Source organism: Haemorhous mexicanus, chromosome 5, assembly GCF_027477595.1.
Source record: "Haemorhous mexicanus isolate bHaeMex1 chromosome 5, bHaeMex1.pri, whole genome shotgun sequence".
Taxonomy (NCBI): domain Eukaryota; kingdom Metazoa; phylum Chordata; class Aves; order Passeriformes; family Fringillidae; genus Haemorhous; species Haemorhous mexicanus.
The window spans coordinates 74,761,646-74,779,955 of NC_082345.1; the positions used below are offsets into that span (position 1 = coordinate 74,761,646).

The window sequence follows — 18,310 nt, forward strand, 5'->3', positions numbered from 1 at the left end:
TTGTGACCCAGGGTTTCTCCTCAGTTTCTCATTTTGGATGTTCCCTTGGGCCCCTTCTCATTCCTTCTTTCCCTCACCCCTCACATCATTCCTTAAACCCCTTCCCTCACCTCAGTCCTTCCTCCTCAGAGCCTTCCCTCAATGCCCCCAAAATCCTTCCCTGATCCCCTCAGCCCCTCGTTTTGGCTCTTCCCTCAGGGCCTTCCTTCAGGGCCTTTCCCCATTATTTTTTATCTGTTCTGGCCCAGGGTTTTTCCTCAGTTTCTCATTTTGGATCTTCCCTCAGTCTCCTTCCTCTCATTCCTTGTCTCTTGTTCTTTCTTTCCCTCACCCCTCACACCATTCCTTAAACCATTTCCTTCACCTCAGTCCTTCCCCTTCAGAGCCTTCCCTCAATGCCCCCAAAATCCTTCCCTGATCCCCTCAGCCCCTCATTTTGGCTCTTCCTTCAGGACCTTCCCCATCATTTTCTATCTGTTCTGTTCTGAGGGTTTTTCCTCAGTTTCTCATTTTGGCTCTTCCCTCAGCCTCTTCCCGCAGGGCCTTTCCCCATCATTTTTTATCTGTCCTGGCCCAGTGTTTTTCCTCAGTTTCTCATTTTGGCTCTTCCCTCAGGGCTTTTCCCCATCATTTTTTATCTGTTCTGCCCCTCAGTTTCTCATTTTGGATCTTCTTTCATCTCAGTCCTTCCCCCTCAGAGCCTTCCCTCAATCTCCCCAAAATCCCTCCCCTCAGTCCCCTTCCCGATCCCCTCAGCCCCTCATTTTGGCTCTTCCCTCAGCCCCTTCCCTTCCCTTTCCCAAAATTCCTTCCCTCAATCCCCTTCCTGATCCCCTCAGCCCATCATTTTGGCTCTTCCCTCAGCCCCTTCCCTCAGGTCCTTCCCCCCATATTTCATTATCCCTTCTGTCCCTTTTCCCTCACCCCTCACACCATTCCTTAAACCCCTTCCTTCACCTCAGTCCTTCCCCCTCAGAGCTTTCCCTCAATCCCCCCAAATCCCCTTCCCTGATCCCCTCAGGACCTTCTCCCCGTATTTCTTTATCCATTCTGTCCCCTTCCCACATCTCCTCACCCCATTATTGTGTCCCTCACCTCAGTGCTTCCCTCAGCCCCATCCCTGTTCCCGATGTCCCCTTGTCCCCCACGGACTGGGATACCCCCGAAGTACCTCACAGGGTGGCTGCAGGCCACACACACACACACACGGAAATGGACATCTGAGCAGAAAAAGATGATAAATAATTCATTTTTCTGCACCACCTGGAATCTGCCCAGATCAGCCCAGCAAGGAGAGAGCTTGTCCTTAAGTAGTTGTGGGAAGAGCTGAGGTCAGGTGTGGAGGGGCTGAGGGGATCGGGAAGGGGACTGAGATAAAATACTGAGGGAGAGGGACTGAGGGGAGGGAGGGGGCTCTGGCCACGATGCGAAGTGTGAGGGATAAAGGAAAGACATTTTGGAACTGAGGAAAGGCCCAAAACAAGGAACACGAAGGGAAAATACTGAGGGGGAAAGACTGAGGTGAGAAAAGGAGCTCTGGGGATGATGTGAGGGGACAAGGGAAGGAGTTTGGGGGCTGAGGGCAGATCCAAAACACGGCTCTGGGGTAGGCACTGAGGCACAAAGCAGAAGAATGAGCAAAAGGGCAGTGGGAAGAGCTGAACAAACATTGAATTGGTCAGGAAGGGAACTGGGGGAAACTGAGGGAAGACCCAAAAGAAGGAAAACACTGATGGGGAAGGACTGAGAAGGAGAAAAGGGTCTCTCCCCATGCTGTGAGGAGATGAGGGAAGGAGCACCGGGAAGAGCTGAAGTCAGGCATGGAGGGGCTGAGGTGATCGAGGAGGAGGAGAGGGCAAGACTGGGGCAAGATCCCCACCCACGGCAAACACAGATGGCAGAGCCAGGAGCAGCAATGAGGGACGGAAGACGACAGGCCGGCTACGGGCAGCCAAGGTCCAGTGACCGCGGGAAGAGGAAAACCCGCGGGCGGCCCCTCGCTGTCTTTCCGGTTCAGTTTTCACTTTCTGTTTTTTTCCCCGCCGCTCCCGCCCCTCGTCCCCTCCTTCCCTCCCTCTCTCCCTCCTCCCCCGCCCGCTCCGTCCTTCCACTTCCTGGGGCCGGCGGATGGCGGCGGCCGCCCCGCGCCGCCTCATGCCGCCGGCCCGGTAGCGGCGCCGCGCCGGGGGCCGGGCGGGGCGGCCATGAGGGCGGCCTGAGGGACGGCCCCGAGCGAGCCCCGGCATGGGCGAGAGGCGGCGCGGGGAGAGCGGCGAGCCGGGCACGGGTAAGCGGGGCCGGGGGCTGAGGGCGGGCGGCTCCATCGCGCCCTTCCCTGCGAGTTGGGCGGTGGTTACCGGCTCCATGCCGCTCTTCCTTGAGGCAGGGAAAGGCGACCGGCTCCATCCCGCTCTTCCCTGGGAGAAGGGAAAGCGAGCGGCTTCAGTTCTTCCCTAGGAGTGGGGGAATTACTGGCTCCATGCCGCTCTTCCTTTGGAGAGGGGAAGGCGACCGGCTCCATCGTGCCCTTCCTTAAAGAGAGAAGGGTTCCCGGCTCCATCGTGCCCTTCCTTAAGGAAAAAAAGGGTTCCCGGCTCCATCGTGCACTTCCTTAAAGAGAGAAGGGTTCCCGGCTCCATCGTGCCCTTCATTAAGGAAAAAAAGGGTTCCCGGCACTATCTCGCCCTTCCTTAAGGAGCGGAGGATTCCCGGCTCCATCCCGCCCTGCACTGGGAGAAGTGTGTGTGTGTGGGGAGGATTACTGGCTCCATCCCGCCCTTCTCTGGGAGGCAAAGGGTTACCTCTCCATCGCACTTTCCCCCGGGGAAAAGACGATTTACCGGCTTCATCCCGCCCTTCGGCAGGGAGCGGAGCCTTTACGGGCTCCATCCCGCCCTTCCCTGGGTGAAAGAGGGTTCCCGGCTCCATCCCGCCCTTCCCTCGGGAGCAGAGGAGCGGCCACGCCGCCTTTGCTCCCCTGCCGTGCCCGTAGCTGCCGGGGGAGGTGGGTGAGGCCCCGACCCCGAGCTCCTGGAAGCCTCGGACACGTAGGAACCAGATGGTTTTGAAATTCTCTGGCTCACCAGCGACACGTTGGCTTTTCCAAGTGGTTGATCCCAAGGCCTGAGCAGCTGGGAAAGTCACGGTGCTTTTTTGGGCGCACGTGCTGGGTGATGCGGGTGCCCTTCGGGAGTGGGGTTTGGGAATAAAACCAGCGTGGATGGGTGCTGATCCTCTCCTGGAGGGGCTGCAGGCCTCTCGGTCCCCCTTTAGAGCAGCTGCAGGGCTGAAATTTGGCCTTATAAGGGGAGAAAAATACGTTTGTGCTCTGGTGTTGCACAATTCTAATCCCAGATTGTCCTCAAATTATCGCACAGAGATTCGGATTGCAGCGGAGTTTGCCCAGCTCTAGGTCTGCACTCCTAAAGGGAGGATAATCTGGGATGGATGAAACAAGCAGGAGGTGGGGTGGCACAAAAAGAATTGTAAATCGTGGTCCTTGCTCCATGGAAACCAAGGTTTTTTCCTAAAAAACGTGCGTGCTGTGATGTTCCAGAATGATCCGGAATGGTGCAGGAGGCGCTCTGCTTTTTTTGGGCTACTCAAGTCAGAACATAAAATTAATGGATTTACCCCAAGTCTTTGATAAAAATGGGTATTTCTTAGTGCAGCTCCAAGCTCATTTTGGTTTTTATAAAACGTTTTTTATAAAACAGGGGGTTTTGCTGTGGTCGAGTCTGGAAATCTCTGCTCTAGAAGGAATTTTTTATACAAGTTCTGTTGTTACTGAAGTGTCTGATTTCACAGAAATTGTTGTTTTCCAGCCAAAAAAAAAATCGTTATCAGAGCATTTCAGAAACTCTTATTTCTCCGGTAAGAATTGTGATTAATTACATTTAATTGCCTGGCACCACAGCCTGTTAGGTGGCTTTGAAATTGGTTTTATGCATAATTTGCTTTATTTCTTCTTAGTGTTCCTCTTAAACCTGCAGTTTTTGGCAACAGCAGAGCCAGCTTGAATATTCCCTGTTCCCAGATCTTCACCCTCAGTATTCCTTAAAATCTCACCTTGGGATTTTCTTCCCCAAAGCCACCAATTCCGTGTTCTTGCTTAGAATGCCTTTGAAACCAAAAAGTGAAATGTTGATTTTTTGGGGGGGGATAAATTCAGTTTTTTGCCAAATCTGGAATATTTTTTGGATGGTGAGACCCCACTAATTCTGAGGGAATTTTTGGATTTGAGTGCTTGGCTTTGGTCGTTTTTATTGGGAGTTTTCAGGGTGTGATTTCCCCAGCCAGAGGATCCACAGGGAATGTGGTTGGAGGATTTGTTTTGGGTTTTTCCCCTTTCCCAAAGGGAATTTCTTGGCCTCAGGGAGATTGTTCCTGACACTGCTGCTCTCTCAGCTCCCTGGAAAATCACAGAACTGGCTGATTTTGCAAACAAAATGTTGTTTTTTGTTGTCCAAGTGCCAGAATTCCCGTGCTGGTGACTTGGGAAGAGTCAGGTGTCACCTGAGTGAAGCCACAGCCCTGGGTGAGGTGCCAGAATTGGAGTTTTGGGATAAAACCTCCTGATCTTTCTCAATTAATGTGTGAAACGTGTGAAAAGCACATTTTGGATTTCCTGAGCAGCTGAAAGGAGCAGGAGGGAGCTTGGAAAATCCACAAGATGGCTCTTGCAAGGATTGTAGCTGGAGGATTCCTACCCTGAGGAGTTTTTTCATCACAGTGGGGTGGATGTGGCTTTGTCCAGCCAGGAATGGGGACCTGTGCTTTGCCAGGGGGAAAATTCCAACTTCTCATCCAGCCTGAACCTCCCAAGGAGTTTTGGGGTTTTTTTCCCTCTTAATTTTTCCATCTGCTGGTGCAGCAGGAGAGGCTCCATCATTTCTCCCCCAGGCTGGATTTCTCCTGGATGAAACATTTCCTTTGGAATTCTTTTGTTGGAGCCAAACAAAAGAACAGAAGGACCAAAATTCCAGGTGGGAATTTGGAAACACTCAGATTTGCTGATGACACAGAGAGGGGGTTTTTTGTTGTGTTGTTTCTTTTTATTTTTTAAACATAATCCCTTCCCATGAGGAAACTGCTAAAATTCCCTAAAATTCCCTGCCCATCCAGTGGGATTTGGGTTTTGCTGTGAGATCAATCCCAGCTCTCTGGAGGTTGCAGAGGTCCCTGAAAAGATGCCAGGAATTCCCTGCAGCACCAGAACCCCATCCAGATAAATCCTGTCAGGCCCTAAAGGACATCTGCAGCCTCCACATCCTCATTCCTTCTCCGTGGAGAAGTGTTCCCAAAAATCCAATCCAAACCTGCCCTGGCACAGCTGGAGGCCAAAAACAGGATAAGAAATGGGATCAGGGAATGCTGAGCTGCTCCAGAGTGTGGAATTCCCAGCTGGAATCAGCCCTGGGTGATTGGGAAAAAAATTGGAAAAAAAAAATTGGGAAAAAAATTGGAAATCCAGTCCAACCCCTGGGTTTGCTTAGGAACAACCACCTCGGCTCACTGAGTTAAAAACAGCAAAAGAAATGATCCCAGCCCAAACCAGGGTGTAATTCCCAAGTTTGGGGGCAAGGAGGATTAATTTAGGAACGTGGAGCTGCATCCTGAAAACTCCTGGAAGCTCTGTTTCCTGAGGCAAAGGTGGAATCTCTGCGTTTGTGGGTTGTTCTTTATTCCTCATCTGCAGCAGCCTGGGGCAAGGCCTGCAGGAAGCACACGGACACACCAGGCCAGCCTGTCCCAGAGGTTTGTTCTGATCCCAGCCCATCCCATTCCCAACATCTGCCTGGAAAAACCTGGGAAATCCCACTCCTCCTGGGCTCAGGTCAGATCTGTTATCCCATGGCAGCTTCAGCCACCAGCACATCCAGGGTTAAAGAATTCCCTGTGTCCTGGGCAAAGCTGGGAAAGTGGAATTCCAGAGGTGGAAAAACCCTCAGAGATCCAATCCAGCCATTCCCAAGCCTGCCAAGGCCACCAGTGATGTCCCCAAGTGTCACTTCCAGCTTTTAAATCCCTCCAGTGCCCTGGGCAGCCTCTTCCCGTGCTTTTTAGGGGGGAAATTTTCCCTAATATCCAATTTTTCCAGAAATTTCTGTTGTGCCCACTCCCCTCAGCAAACAGCTCCCAGGAGTGGGATCAGTTGGAGGAGGAAAATCCCTGGATCTCAGCTGGAGAAGGAAAAAATCTCTGGATCAGCCAGGGAGAGACTCTGGTTTTTCTGGGAGATCTCCCACAGGGAAAGAAGGAAATTGGGCTGGGAGGAGTTAAACTCCAGGAGAATTTGGGGAAAGAAGGAAATTGGGCTGGGAGGAGTAAAACTCCAGGAGAATTTGGGGAAAGAAGGAAATTGGGCTGGGAGGAGTTAAACTCCAGGAGAATTTGGGGAAAGAAGGAAATTGGGATGGGAGGAGTAAAACTCCAGGAGAATTTGGGGAAAGAAGGAAATTGGGCTGGGAGGAGTAAAACTCCAGGAGAATTTGGGGAAAGAAGGAAATTGGGATGGGAGGAGTTAAACTCCAGGAGAGTTTGGGGAAAGATGATCCCAAGGAAGAACACAAACTGGTTTTTGGGAGAATTCTGTCGTGATAAAAAGCTCCTGGATTTAGCCCAAATTTTGGTATAAATCCACAGTGGGATGTGGTGGTGCCAGAGCTGATCCTGCTGGTGATTCCCAATATTCCAGCTCATTCCAGCCTTGGGATCAAGCCAGGAAAATTGCTGGATCATGGAACTTTGAGGATTTGACAGCTTCCAAGTGCCTGCGGTGAATGCTACTCAAATTTTAAGGTTAAAAAATGTAAAAAAAGAGGAAATTCTGCCCTTCCAAAGCCTGGAGTTTTCCTCCTGGGCTGGGAAAACTCCCTTGGAAGTTGCTGAGTGCTGAGGCCATCCAGAGATCCCAGGAAAAGGGAGGAGCCAGAGGCAAATCCTGGGTTTTGGAAGAGCACAGCCTCAGCTGTGCCAGGGGAGGTTTGGATTGGATTTTAGGGAAAATTTCTTTCTCCATGGAAAAGGTCATGGGAAAGGTCAGGCATTGGCAGTGCCCAGGGCAGGGGTGGGGTCCCCATCCCTGAGGGATTTCAGTCCCTGTGGATGTGGCACCTGGGGACACGGGTGGCCCTGGCAGTGCTGGGAATGGTTGGATTCCATCCTAGGAAGTCTCTCCCAAGCCCAGGGATTCCCTGGCTCCAGCAATCCCATCCCAGCAAGGCAGGAGCTGGAGAAACCATTCCCAGTGGGGTTGGTGGGGGAGGCTGAGCCAGGCTCAGCTGTGCCCAGGGCTGATTCCAGCTGGGAATTCCACGCTCTGGAGCAGTTCAGCATTCCCTGATCCCATTTTACATCCCTCCAGCTGTGCCAGGGGAGGTTTGGGTTGGATTTTAGGGAACATTTCTCCATGGAAAATCTGTCAGGCATTGGCAGTGCCCAGGGCAGGGCTGGGGTCCCCATCCCTGAGGGATTTCAGTCCCTGTGGATGTGGCAGCTGGGGACACAGGTGGCCCTGGCAGTGCTGGGAATGGTTGGGCTCCATCCTAGAAATCTTTCCCCACCCCAGGGATTCCCTGGCTCTGCTCATCCTGCCCAGGAGAAGGAGCAGGGAGCAGCAGACCAGCAGAATTCCAAGGAATTCCATCATTCCTTGGAGGGCGGATTGTGCACAGCAGGGAGGGAAAGCTCAGCGTTCCCTGGATTGGAGCTGATCTGGGGAGCTGCAGGAGTGCCTGTGGAATTCTGTGCTGAAAGGGTGGGAATTCCCAAGGGGTTCAGGGCAGGGATCATCCATCCCCTCTGGATCTTCCAGTGCTGTGCCATCCCTGCTGGCTGATCCCATTCCTGCAGTTTGCCCCATGGATCCAGTGCCATTCCCGAGTTTCTCCTTCCCTGAGTGCCCCATTCCCAAGTTTGTCCTTCCCACAGTTTGCCACATGGATCTGGTACCATTCCCAAGTTTCTTGTTTCCTCAGTTATTCCCAGTGGATCCAGTGCCATTCCCAGAGTTTGCCCCATGGATCTGGTGCCATTCCCAAGTTTCTCAATTTTCCTGAGTGCCAATCCCAACTTTCTCCTTTTTTCCTTCTCCTTCTTCCCAAGTTTTTCCTTCTTTTCTTTCTTCTGACTTTTACTCATGGACCCAGTGCCATTCCCAAGTTTCTCATTCCCAAGTTTCCCTCATTGATCCAGTGCCATTCCCAAGTTTCTCATTACCAGGTTTCCCTTTCCCAGGTTTCTCTCCATGGATCCAATGCCATTCCCAAGTTTCCCCCCGTGGATCCGGTGCCATTCCCAAGTTTCCCTTTCCCAAGTTTCCCCTGTGGATCCAGTGCCATTCCCAAGTTTCCCATTCCCAGTTTCCCCCGTGGATCCAGTGCCATTCCCAAGTTTCCCTTTCCCAGTTTCCCCCATGGATCCAGTGCCATTCCCAAGTTTCCCTTTCCCAAGTTTCCCTTTCCCAAGTTCCCCCCGTGGATCCGGTGCCATTCCCAAGTTTCCCTTTCCCAAGTTTCCCTTTCCCAAGTTTCCCATTCCCAGTTTCCCATTCCCAGTTTCCCCCGTGGATCTGGTGCCATTCCCAAGTTTCCCTTTCCCAAGTTTCCCATTCCCAGCTTCCCCCATGGATCCAGTGCCATTCCCAAGTTTCCCATTCCCAGTTTCCCCCGTGGATCCAGTGCCATTCCCAAGTTTCCCTTTCCCAAGTTTCCCTTTCCCAGTTTCCCCCGTGGATCCGGTGCCATTCCCAAGTTTCCCTTTCCCAAGTTTCCCTTTCCCAAGTTTCCCTTTCCCAGTTTCCCCCGTGGATCCGGTGCCATTCCCAAGTTTCTCACTTTCACTTTCCCTTCTGCCGTGGCCACTTTCACTTTCACCTTCTGCTCCTGCCCTGGGCTGTGCCAGGATTTGGGATTTTTTTTCCTGGGAATTTTTTCCCTTTAGGGTTGGGACTCCTCCAATCCTAAATCCCGGAGGGAATTGAGGCATGCAGCCACTCGGGCTCAGCTTCCTCTCGTTCATTCATTTATTAATTATTTCTAAAATTAGTTTTTCCCCTTTCTGGATTTTCCTTTTGAAGCTGCATTTGGGAAGAAATATTGGAGTGATCCCCTGCAGAATTCCCAGACTTTGTGTTGCATTCCCAAGAGTTTTCCATACTTTTTTTTTACCTTTATCCCTGAAAATCCATGACATTTTCCATCAAATGCTGTGGTGCTCCAGCAAAAGAAAAAAGAGGGAGGGTTGTGCTGGATCCCTTGGGCTGAGCTGGGATTTAAAATTCCAGGAAAATTTAAATTTATAATGTAACATTTAAATTTATCTTAAATTTTAAATTTATGGGATGCTTCCCTAAGGATGCAGGAAAAACGAGCAAAATGAACTTTCCTCCTTTGGTGCTGCTGAACAAAACCCCGAAAATCCCTTTATTTCCCATTTTTCTGCTTTTCCCCCCAATTCCAAGGATTCCAGAGGCAGCACCCAAAAGCAGGAAGAGTAAAAAGGGAAGGGAGAAAGGCACAAAAGACCCAAAAAAGGGTTAAAGCAGAAAAATCTTCCTGAAAGGCTTTCCTCCAAATTTCCGTCCTCGCCTGCTGTGTGCTCTAGGATCACTTTGGGATCCCTGGGTCACTTTGGGATCCCTGGGTCACGTTGGGATCCCTGGGTCACTTTGGGGTTCCTGGGTCAGTTTGGGACTCCTGGGTCACTTTGGGACTCCTGGGTCAGTTTGGGATCCCTGGGTCAGTTTGGGATCCCTGGGCCATGTTGGGATCCCTGGGTCACTTTGGGATCCCTGGGTCACGTTGGGATCCCTGGGTCACTTTGGGGTTCCTGGGTCAGTTTGGGACTCCTGGGTCACTTTGGGACTCCTGGGTCAGTTTGGGATCCCTGGGTCAGTTTGGGATCCCTGGGCCATGTTGGGATCCCTGGGTCACTTTGGGATCCCTGGGTCAGTTGGGATTCCTGGGTCACGTTGGGATCCCTGGGTCACGTTGGGATCCCTGGGTCACGTTGGGATCCCTGGGTCGTGTTGGGATTCCCGGGTCAGTTTGGGATCCCTGGGTCACTTTGGGATCCCTGGGTCACTTTGGGATCCCTGTGTCAGTTTGGGATCCCTGTGTCAGTTTGGGATCCCTGGGTCAGTTTTGGATCCCTGGGTCACTTTGGGATCCCTGGGTCACTTTGGGATTCCTGGATCATTTTTAGATCCCTCCACGTTTTTGTCTCATCTGGATTTTTTCCTTTCCCTTTCCATTCCCCCTATTCCTTAGATTATTTTATTTTCCTCCTGGAATAACTGGAGAGGAATAAAAATCGACACAAGGAATGATTTGATCTTATTTTTTTTAAATTGAAAAGACAAAAATTATTCAGACTTGCCTTTAAAAATAGGGATCAAACACTGAGTTTGGAATCTCATGATTGGAGTTAAATTATAAATCCATAAATGAATTTTATAATTAATTAATGCATGATTAATTTAAATAATTTATAATTACTTATAAAATATAGTTTAAAAATTATCAGAATAATATTCTATATTATTGTATATACTATTATTCATATATTACTATTTATGAGGTATAATAATATATAATATGTAATATATATAATAAATAATATGTATTATATGCTCTAAATTGTCTTTATTATGAAATACATATGTCATATTTATAATGTTATATAGTATAAATATAAATTTTATTATATATAATATATAAAACATTTAGTTTAAATTAATTGATTATAAATAATTATATAAATAATAGTATAAGTTAATTCTACAGTTAGCTAATTTTAATTAATTAGTTATATGTAATATATTTTATATAGAATTAATTATATTAATCATTATAGTAATTAATTTTTATATTTTTAAATTTATAATTTAATATTATATTATTAATTTGCGGTTTTTGAAGTTGTAAATTATTTTGCTTCTGGCACTTACTCCAGATTTTTGGGGATTAGCCAGGAGCTCAGGTCCCTCTTTCCAAAGGCCGTTTGAACTCCCAAAGATTTGGGATTGGGACAGCAGGCAGGCACACCCTTGCACCACCCCATCCCAAAACCCCACAGATCTGGCAATTCCCACCTGGAATATTCTCTTTTTTCCTTTCTGAATGCCCACATTGATCTGGCAATTCCCACCTGGAATATTCCCCTTTTTTCCTTTCTGAATGCCCACATTCATCTGGCAATTCCCACCTGGAATATTCCCCATTTTCCCATCCTGAGTCCCTACATTGATCTGGCAATTCCCACCTGGAATATTCCCCTTTTCCCCAGGATTTCCCGTGGATCTCAAGGAGCCACTGTGGCCATTCCCACCTTGAATATTCCCTGTTTTCTATCCTGAATCCATCCCCACATTGATCTGGCAATTCCCAGCTGGAGTATTCCCAATTTTTCCCCCAGGATTCCCCCTGGATCCTGAGGAGCAGGGTTGTTCCCTGTTGCAGCCATTCCCATCTGGAATATTTCCCCCTTTTTTCCATCCTGAATCCCCACATTGATCTGGCAGTTCCCAGCTGGAATATTCCCTGTTTCCTCAGGAACTCCCCTGGATCCCAAGGAGCCATTCCCAGCTGGAATGTTCCCTGTTTCTCCAGGATCTCCCCTGGATCCCGAGGAGCCATTCCCATCTGGAATGTTCCCTGTTTTCCCAGGAATTCCCCTGGATCAGGAGGAGCAGAGCTGCTCCCTGCTGCAGCCATTCCCAGCTGGAATGTTCCCTGTTTTCCCAGGATTCCTCCTGGATCAGGAGGAGCAGAGCTGCTCCCTGCTGCAGCCATTCCCAGCTGGAATGTTCCCTTTTTCCCAGGATTCCCCCTGGATCAGGAGGAGCAGGGCTGCTCCCTGCTGCAGCCATTCCCAGCTGGAATGTTCCCTGTTTCCCCAGGATTGTCCCTGGATCCCGAGGAGCCATTCCCAGCTGGAATGTTCCCTGTTTCCCCAGGATCTCCCCTGGATCCCGAGGAGCCATTCCCATCTGGAATGTTCCCTGTTTTCCCAGGAATTCCCCTGGATCAGGAGGAGCAGAGCTGCTCCCTGCTGCAGCCATTCCCATCTGGAATGTTCCCTGTTTCCCCAGGATTGTCCCTGGATCCCGAGGAGCGATTCCCATCTGGAATGTTCCCTTTTTCCCAGGAATTCCCCTGGATCAGGAGGAGCAGAGCTGCTCCCTGCTGCAGCCATTCCCATCTGGAATGTTCCCTGTTTTCCCAGGAATTCCCCTGGATCAGGAGGAGCAGAGCTGCTCCCTGCTGCAGCCATTCCCATCTGGAATGTTCCCTTTTTCCCAGGAATTCCCCTGGATCAGGAGGAGCAGAGCTGCTCCCTGCTGCAGCCATTCCCATCTGGAATGTTCCCTGTTTTCCCAGGATTGTCCCTGGATCCCGAGGAGCCGTTCCCATCTGGAATGTTCCCTGTTTTCCCAGGAATTCCCCTGGATCAGGAGGAGCAGAGCTGCTCCCTGCTGCAGCCATTCCCTGCTGGAATGTTCCCTTTTTCCCAGGAATTCCCCTGGATCAGGAGGAGCAGGGCTGCTCCCTGCTGCAGCCATTCCCAGCTGGAATGTTCCCTTTTTCCCAGGAATTCCCCTGGATCAGGAGGAGCAGAGCTGCTCCCTGCTGCAGCCATTCCCTGCTGGAATGTTCCCTTTTTCCCAGGAATTCCCCTGGATCAGGAGGAGCAGAGCTGCTCCCTGCTGCAGCCATTCCCATCTGGAATGTTCCCTGTTTTCCCAGGAATTCCCCTGGATCAGGAGGAGCAGAGCTGCTCCCTGCTGCAGCCATTCCCATCTGGAATGTTCCCTTTTTCCCAGGAATTCCCCTGGATCAGGAGGAGCAGGGCTGCTCCCTGCTGCAGCCATTCCCATCTGGAATGTTCCCTTTTTCCCAGGAATTCCCCTGGATCAGGAGGAGCAGGGCTGCTCCCTGCTGCAGCCATTCCCATCTGGAATGTTCCCTTTTTCCCAGGAATTCCCCTGGATCAGGAGGAGCAGGGCTGCTCCCTGCTGCAGCCATTCCCATCTGGAATGTTCCCTTTTCCCAGGAATTCCCCAGGATCAGGAGGAGCAGAGCTGCTCCCTGCTGCAGCCATTCCCATCTGGAATGTTCCCTTTTTCCCAGGAATTCCCCTGGATCAGGAGGAGCAGAGCTGCTCCCTGCTGCAGCCATTTCCATCTGGAATGTTCCCTTTTTCCCAGGAATTCCCCAGGATCAGGAGGAGCAGAGCTGCTCCCTGCTGCAGCCATTCCCATCTGGAATGTTCCCTTTTTCCCAGGAATTCCCCTGGATCAGGAGGAGCAGAGCTGCTCCCTGCTGCAGCCATTCCCAGCTGGAATGTTCCCTTTTTCCCAGGAATTCCCCTGGATCAGGAGGAGCAGAGCTGCTCCCTGCTGCAGCCATTCCCAGCTGGAATGTTCCCTTTTTCCCAGGAATTCCCCTGGATCAGGAGGAGCAGGGCTGCTCCCTGCTGCAGCGGGCCGTGGCCGTGCTCCGGAGCTCCTCGCTGCACTCCGGCTCCCAGCAGGGCTTCCAGTACAGCCGAGCCATCCTGGTGGAAAACGAGCTGTTCCTGAGCGAGGTGAGCCTGCCATCCCAGGAAAAACGGGATTTTCTGGGAGCTGCACACCTCTGGGAATGCTGATTTGTTCCCAGCTCTGTTTCCTTTCCCTCTTGAAATTCCCAGCTTTTTTTTTCTCCCTTCCTGGCACTTCCAGCCCCGTCGGGAATGGACCATCCATGCAGCCAGTGGTGCTCAAAATTGCTGGAGCCTTGGGAATTCCAGAATTCTTTGGAATTGGGGGAACTCCCTTCCCTGGGTTGCTTCCTGTTGAGTGACCTCAAGGCAGATTTTTGGGATGTCTCTGTCTCCACCTTTCTTTTCCTTTGAACTTCTTTTTCCCAGCTGCCTGGACTTTTAAAAATCCCTTCATTCCCACTTCTCAAATCCCTTCATCCCATCCCCACTTTCAAAAACCCTTTGTTCCCACTTTGGAAATCACTTCATTCCCACTTTTAAAGGCCACACATTCCCACTTTCAAAATCCGCACATTCCCACTTCTAAAATCCCCACATTCCCACTTTCAAAATCCCTTCATTCCCACTTTCCCTTTTTTCAAATCCCTTCATTCCCATTTTCAAAATCCCTTCATTCCCACATTCCCACTTTTAAAATTCTCTAATTCCCACTTTTAAAATCCCCACATTCCCACTTTGAAAAACCCCTCATTCCCACTTCTAAAATCCCTTCATCCCTTCATTCCCACTTTGCAAATTCCCTTCATTCCCGCCTTCAAAATCCCTTAATTCCCACTTTTTGAATCCCCTCATTCCCACTTTTCAGATCCCTTCATTCCCACTTTGAAAATCCCTTCATTCCCACATTCCCACTTTTAAAATCCCCACATTCCCACTTTGAAAAATCCTTCATTCCCACTTTTCAAATACCCTCATTCCCACTTCTAAAATCCCTTCATCCCTTCATTCCCACTTTGCAAATTCCCTTCATTCCCACTTTTTGAACCCCTTCATTCCCATTTTCAAGTTCCCTTCATCCCCACATTCCCACTTTTCAAATGCCCCCATTCCCATTTCCAAATCCCTTCATCCCATTCCCACTTGCAGATTTTCCCTGTTGCTGTAATGTTTCATTTTCCTCACACCTCAATTTTGGAATTAAATTTTTGGAATTAAACCACATCCAGGTGTTTTTCCAGCTCTGCTGGACCAGATTACTTCCCTCCCCCAGCCCCAATCCTGAAAAACAAAAAAAGTGGGAAAAGAATTTTTTTTTTCTGGGATCAGCATCACCTGAAGCCATAATTTTGGGATTTCTTTTCCAGCTCCGAGCTTTTGCACGAGCCAAGGCGGCGGCAGGGTACAGCCAGGAGGAGCTGCAGGAGACCTTTGCATTCCTGCTCTTCGACAAGGAGGAGGAGGTGACCTGCCCTGGGAATTCCAGGGAAAGCTGGGATCCAGTCCCTGCCTTTATCCCCTCACAGCCAGGAGATCTGCCCTGGGAATTCCAGGGAAAGCTGGGATCCAGTCCCTGCCTTTATCCCATCACAGCCAGGAGATCTGCCCTGGGAATTCCAGGGAAAGCTGGGATCCAGTCCCTGCCTTTATCCCCTCACAGCCAGGAGATCTGCCCAGGGAATTCCTGCTGGGAAATCTGGGATCCAGTCCCTGCCTTTATCCCATCACAGCCAGGAGATCTGCCCAGGGAATTCCAGGGAAAGCTGGGATCCAGTCCCTGCCTTTATCCCATCACAGCCAGGAGATCTGCCCTGGGAATTCTGGGGAAAGCTGGGATCCAGTCCCTGCCTTTATCCCATCACAGCCAGGAGATCTGCCCTGGGAATTCCAGGGAAAGCTGGGATCCAGTCCCTGCCTTTATCCCATCACAGCCAGGAGATCTGCCCTGGGAATTCCAGGGAAAGCTGGGATCCAGTCCCTGCCTTTATCCCCTCACAGCCAGGAGATCTGCCCAGGGAATTCCTGCTGGGAAATCTGGGATCCAGTCCCTGCCTTTATCCCATCACAGCCAGGAGATCTGCCCAGGGAATTCCAGGGAAAGCTGGGATCCAGTCCCTGCCTTTATCCCATCACAGCCAGGAGATCTGCCCTGGGAATTCTGGGGAAAGCTGGGATCCAGTCCCTGCCTTTATCCCATCACAGCCAGGAGATCTGCCCTGGGAATTCCAGGGAAAGCTGGGATCCAGTCCCGGCCTTTATCCCATCACAGCCAGGAGATCTGCCCTGGGAATTCCAGGGAAAGCTGGGATCCAGTCCCTGCCTTTATCCCATCACAGCCAGGAGATCTGCCCAGGGAATTCCTGCTGGGAAATCTGGGATCCAGTCCCTGCCTTTATCCCATCACAGCCAGGAGATCTGCCCAGGGAATTCCTGCTGGGAAATCTGGGATCCAGTCCCTGCCTTTATCCCATCACAGCCAGGAGATCTGCCCAGGGAATTCCTGCTGGGAAAGCTGGGATCCAGTCCCTGCCTTTATCCCATCACAGCCAGGAGATCTGCCCAGGGAATTCCAGGGAAACCTGGGATCCAGTCCCTGCCTTTATCCCCTCACAGCCAGGAGATCTGCCCAGGGAATTCCAGGGAAACCTGGGATCCAGTCCCAGCCTTTATCCCATCACAGCCAGGAGATCTGCCCAGGGAATTCCAGGGAAAGCTGGGATCCAGTCCCTGCCTTTATCCCATCACAGCCAGGAGATCTGCCCAGGGAATTCTGGGGAAATCTGGGATCCAGTCCCTGCCTTTATCCCATCACAGCCAGGAGATCTGCCCAGGGAATTCCAGGGAAATCTGGGATCCAGTCCCTGCCTTTATCCCATCACAGCCAGGAGATCTGCCCAGGGAATTCCAGGGAAATCTGGGATCCAGTCCCTGCCTTTATCCCATCACAGCCAGGAGATCTGCCCAGGGAATTCCGGGGAAATCTGGGATCCAGTCCCTGCCTTTATCCCATCACAGCCAGGAGATCTGCCCAGGGAATTCTGGGGAAATCTGGGATCCAGTCCCTGCCTTTATCCCATCACAACCAGGAGATCTGCCCAGGGAATTCCGGGGAAATCTGGGATCCAGTCCCTGCCTTTATCCCATCACACTCAGGGGATCTGCCCAGGGAATTCCTGCTGGGAAAGGCTCTTGGAGCAGCTCCTGGGGGGGTTGGGATGGCTCTGAGGGGAGGAAAGGGAATTTTCCTTGGGGCCAGTGGGATTACTTGGGATTCTTTAGGATTATTTGGAAATATTTGGGATTATTTGCAATTATTTATTTGGCTCCTGGGGCGTTGTAGGGATGGATCTGAGAAAAAGGAATTTTCCTTGATGCCACTGGGATTCTTTGGGAATATTTGGAATTCTTTGGGATTTATTGGAATTCTTATTTGAAATTCTTATTGGAATTCTTATTGGAGTTATTTGGGGTTGTTTGGGGTTTTTGGGCTCCTGGGAGGTTTTAGGGATGGATCTGATTGGAGAAAAAGGAATTTTCCTTGGTGCCACTGGAATTACATGGAATTCATTGGGATTCTTTGGAAATATTTGGAATTATTTGGAATTCTTTGGCTCCTGGAGGGTTTTAGGGATGGATTTGATTGGAGAAGAAGGAATTTTCCTTTGTGCCACTGGAATTCTTTGGAATTTGTTAAAAATTTTTTGGGGATTCTTTGGAATTCTTTGGGATTATTTGGAAATCTCTGGAATTATTTGGGGTTATTTGGAATTATTTGGGATTCTTTGGCTCCTGAGGGACTTTAGGGATGGATCTGATTGGAGAAAAAGGAATTTTCCTTGATGCCAGTGGAATGATTCAGAATTATTTGCAATTATTATTTGGAATTACTTGGAATTTCTCATTTCCTGGGCATATTCCTCATTATTTCCTGGAAGTTAATCCTGGAGAAAAGGTGGGAAAAGAGGCCTTTCCCTGTTCCCTGCAGGCCCAGCAGGTGTGTCAGAGCGGGCTCCGTGTCAACAGCAGCAACATCTCCACCCTGGGGGACCCTGCCAAAGGTAACTTCCCACCTGGAAAGGGAATTCCCCCTCTGGGAATGAAACTCCTTCCAATTCCTGCCAATTCCCACTCTGGGAATGAAACTCCTTCCAATTCCTGCCAATTCCCACTCTGGGAATGAAACTCCTTCCAATTCCTGCCAATTCCTCCTCTGGGAATGAAACTCCTTCCAATTCCTGCCAATTCCCACTCTGGGAATGAAACTCCTTCCAATTCCTGCCAATTCCCACTCTGGGAATGAAACTCCTTCCAATTCCTGCCAATTCCCCCTCTGGGAATGAAAAACTCCTTCCAATTCCTGCCAATTCCCACTCTGGGAATGAAGCTCCTTCCAATTCCTGCCAATTCCCCCTCTGGGAGTGAAACTCCTTCCAATTCCTGCCAATTCCCACACTGGGAATGAAACTCCTTCCAATTCCTTCCAAACTCCTTCAAATTCCCACTCTGGGAATGAAGTTCCTTCTAAATTCCCATTCTGGGAATGCAATTCCTTCAAATTCACATTTTGGGAATAAAATTCTTTCAAAACTCCTTCCAGTTCCCACTCTGGGAATGCAATTCCTTCAAATTCCTCCTAAATTCCCATTCTGGGAATGAAACTCCTTCACATTCCCACTCTGGGAATGAAACTCTTAAAAATTCCTTCCAAATTCCCATTCTGGGAATGAAATTCCTCCTAAATTCCCACTCTGGGAATAAAACTCCTTCATATTCCTTCCAATTCCCACTCTGGGAGTGAAACTCTTCCAAATTCCTTCCAAATTCC

The 18,310-nt window shown here is 50.1% G+C and overlaps 1 protein-coding gene across 2 annotated transcripts in view; it reads left to right on the forward strand.

Moving 5' to 3' along the window:
• The first annotated feature begins 2,162 nt into the window (after positions 1 to 2,162).
• Positions 2,163 to 18,310, forward strand: part of TASOR2 (transcription activation suppressor family member 2) — a 45,716-nt gene continuing 29,568 nt past the window's right edge. The window contains exons 1-4 of one of the 2 annotated variants that reach the window (XM_059847596.1): positions 2,163 to 2,287; positions 13,442 to 13,590; positions 14,853 to 14,948; positions 17,471 to 17,543. In XM_059847596.1, coding sequence (XP_059703579.1) covers positions 2,245 to 2,287; positions 13,442 to 13,590; positions 14,853 to 14,948; positions 17,471 to 17,543 — 361 coding nt within the window. In that variant the 5' untranslated portion in view covers positions 2,163 to 2,244. The remainder of the gene's footprint in view (positions 2,288 to 13,441; positions 13,591 to 14,852; positions 14,949 to 17,470; positions 17,544 to 18,310) is intronic. The other variant, XM_059847595.1, reaches the window with a different exon arrangement.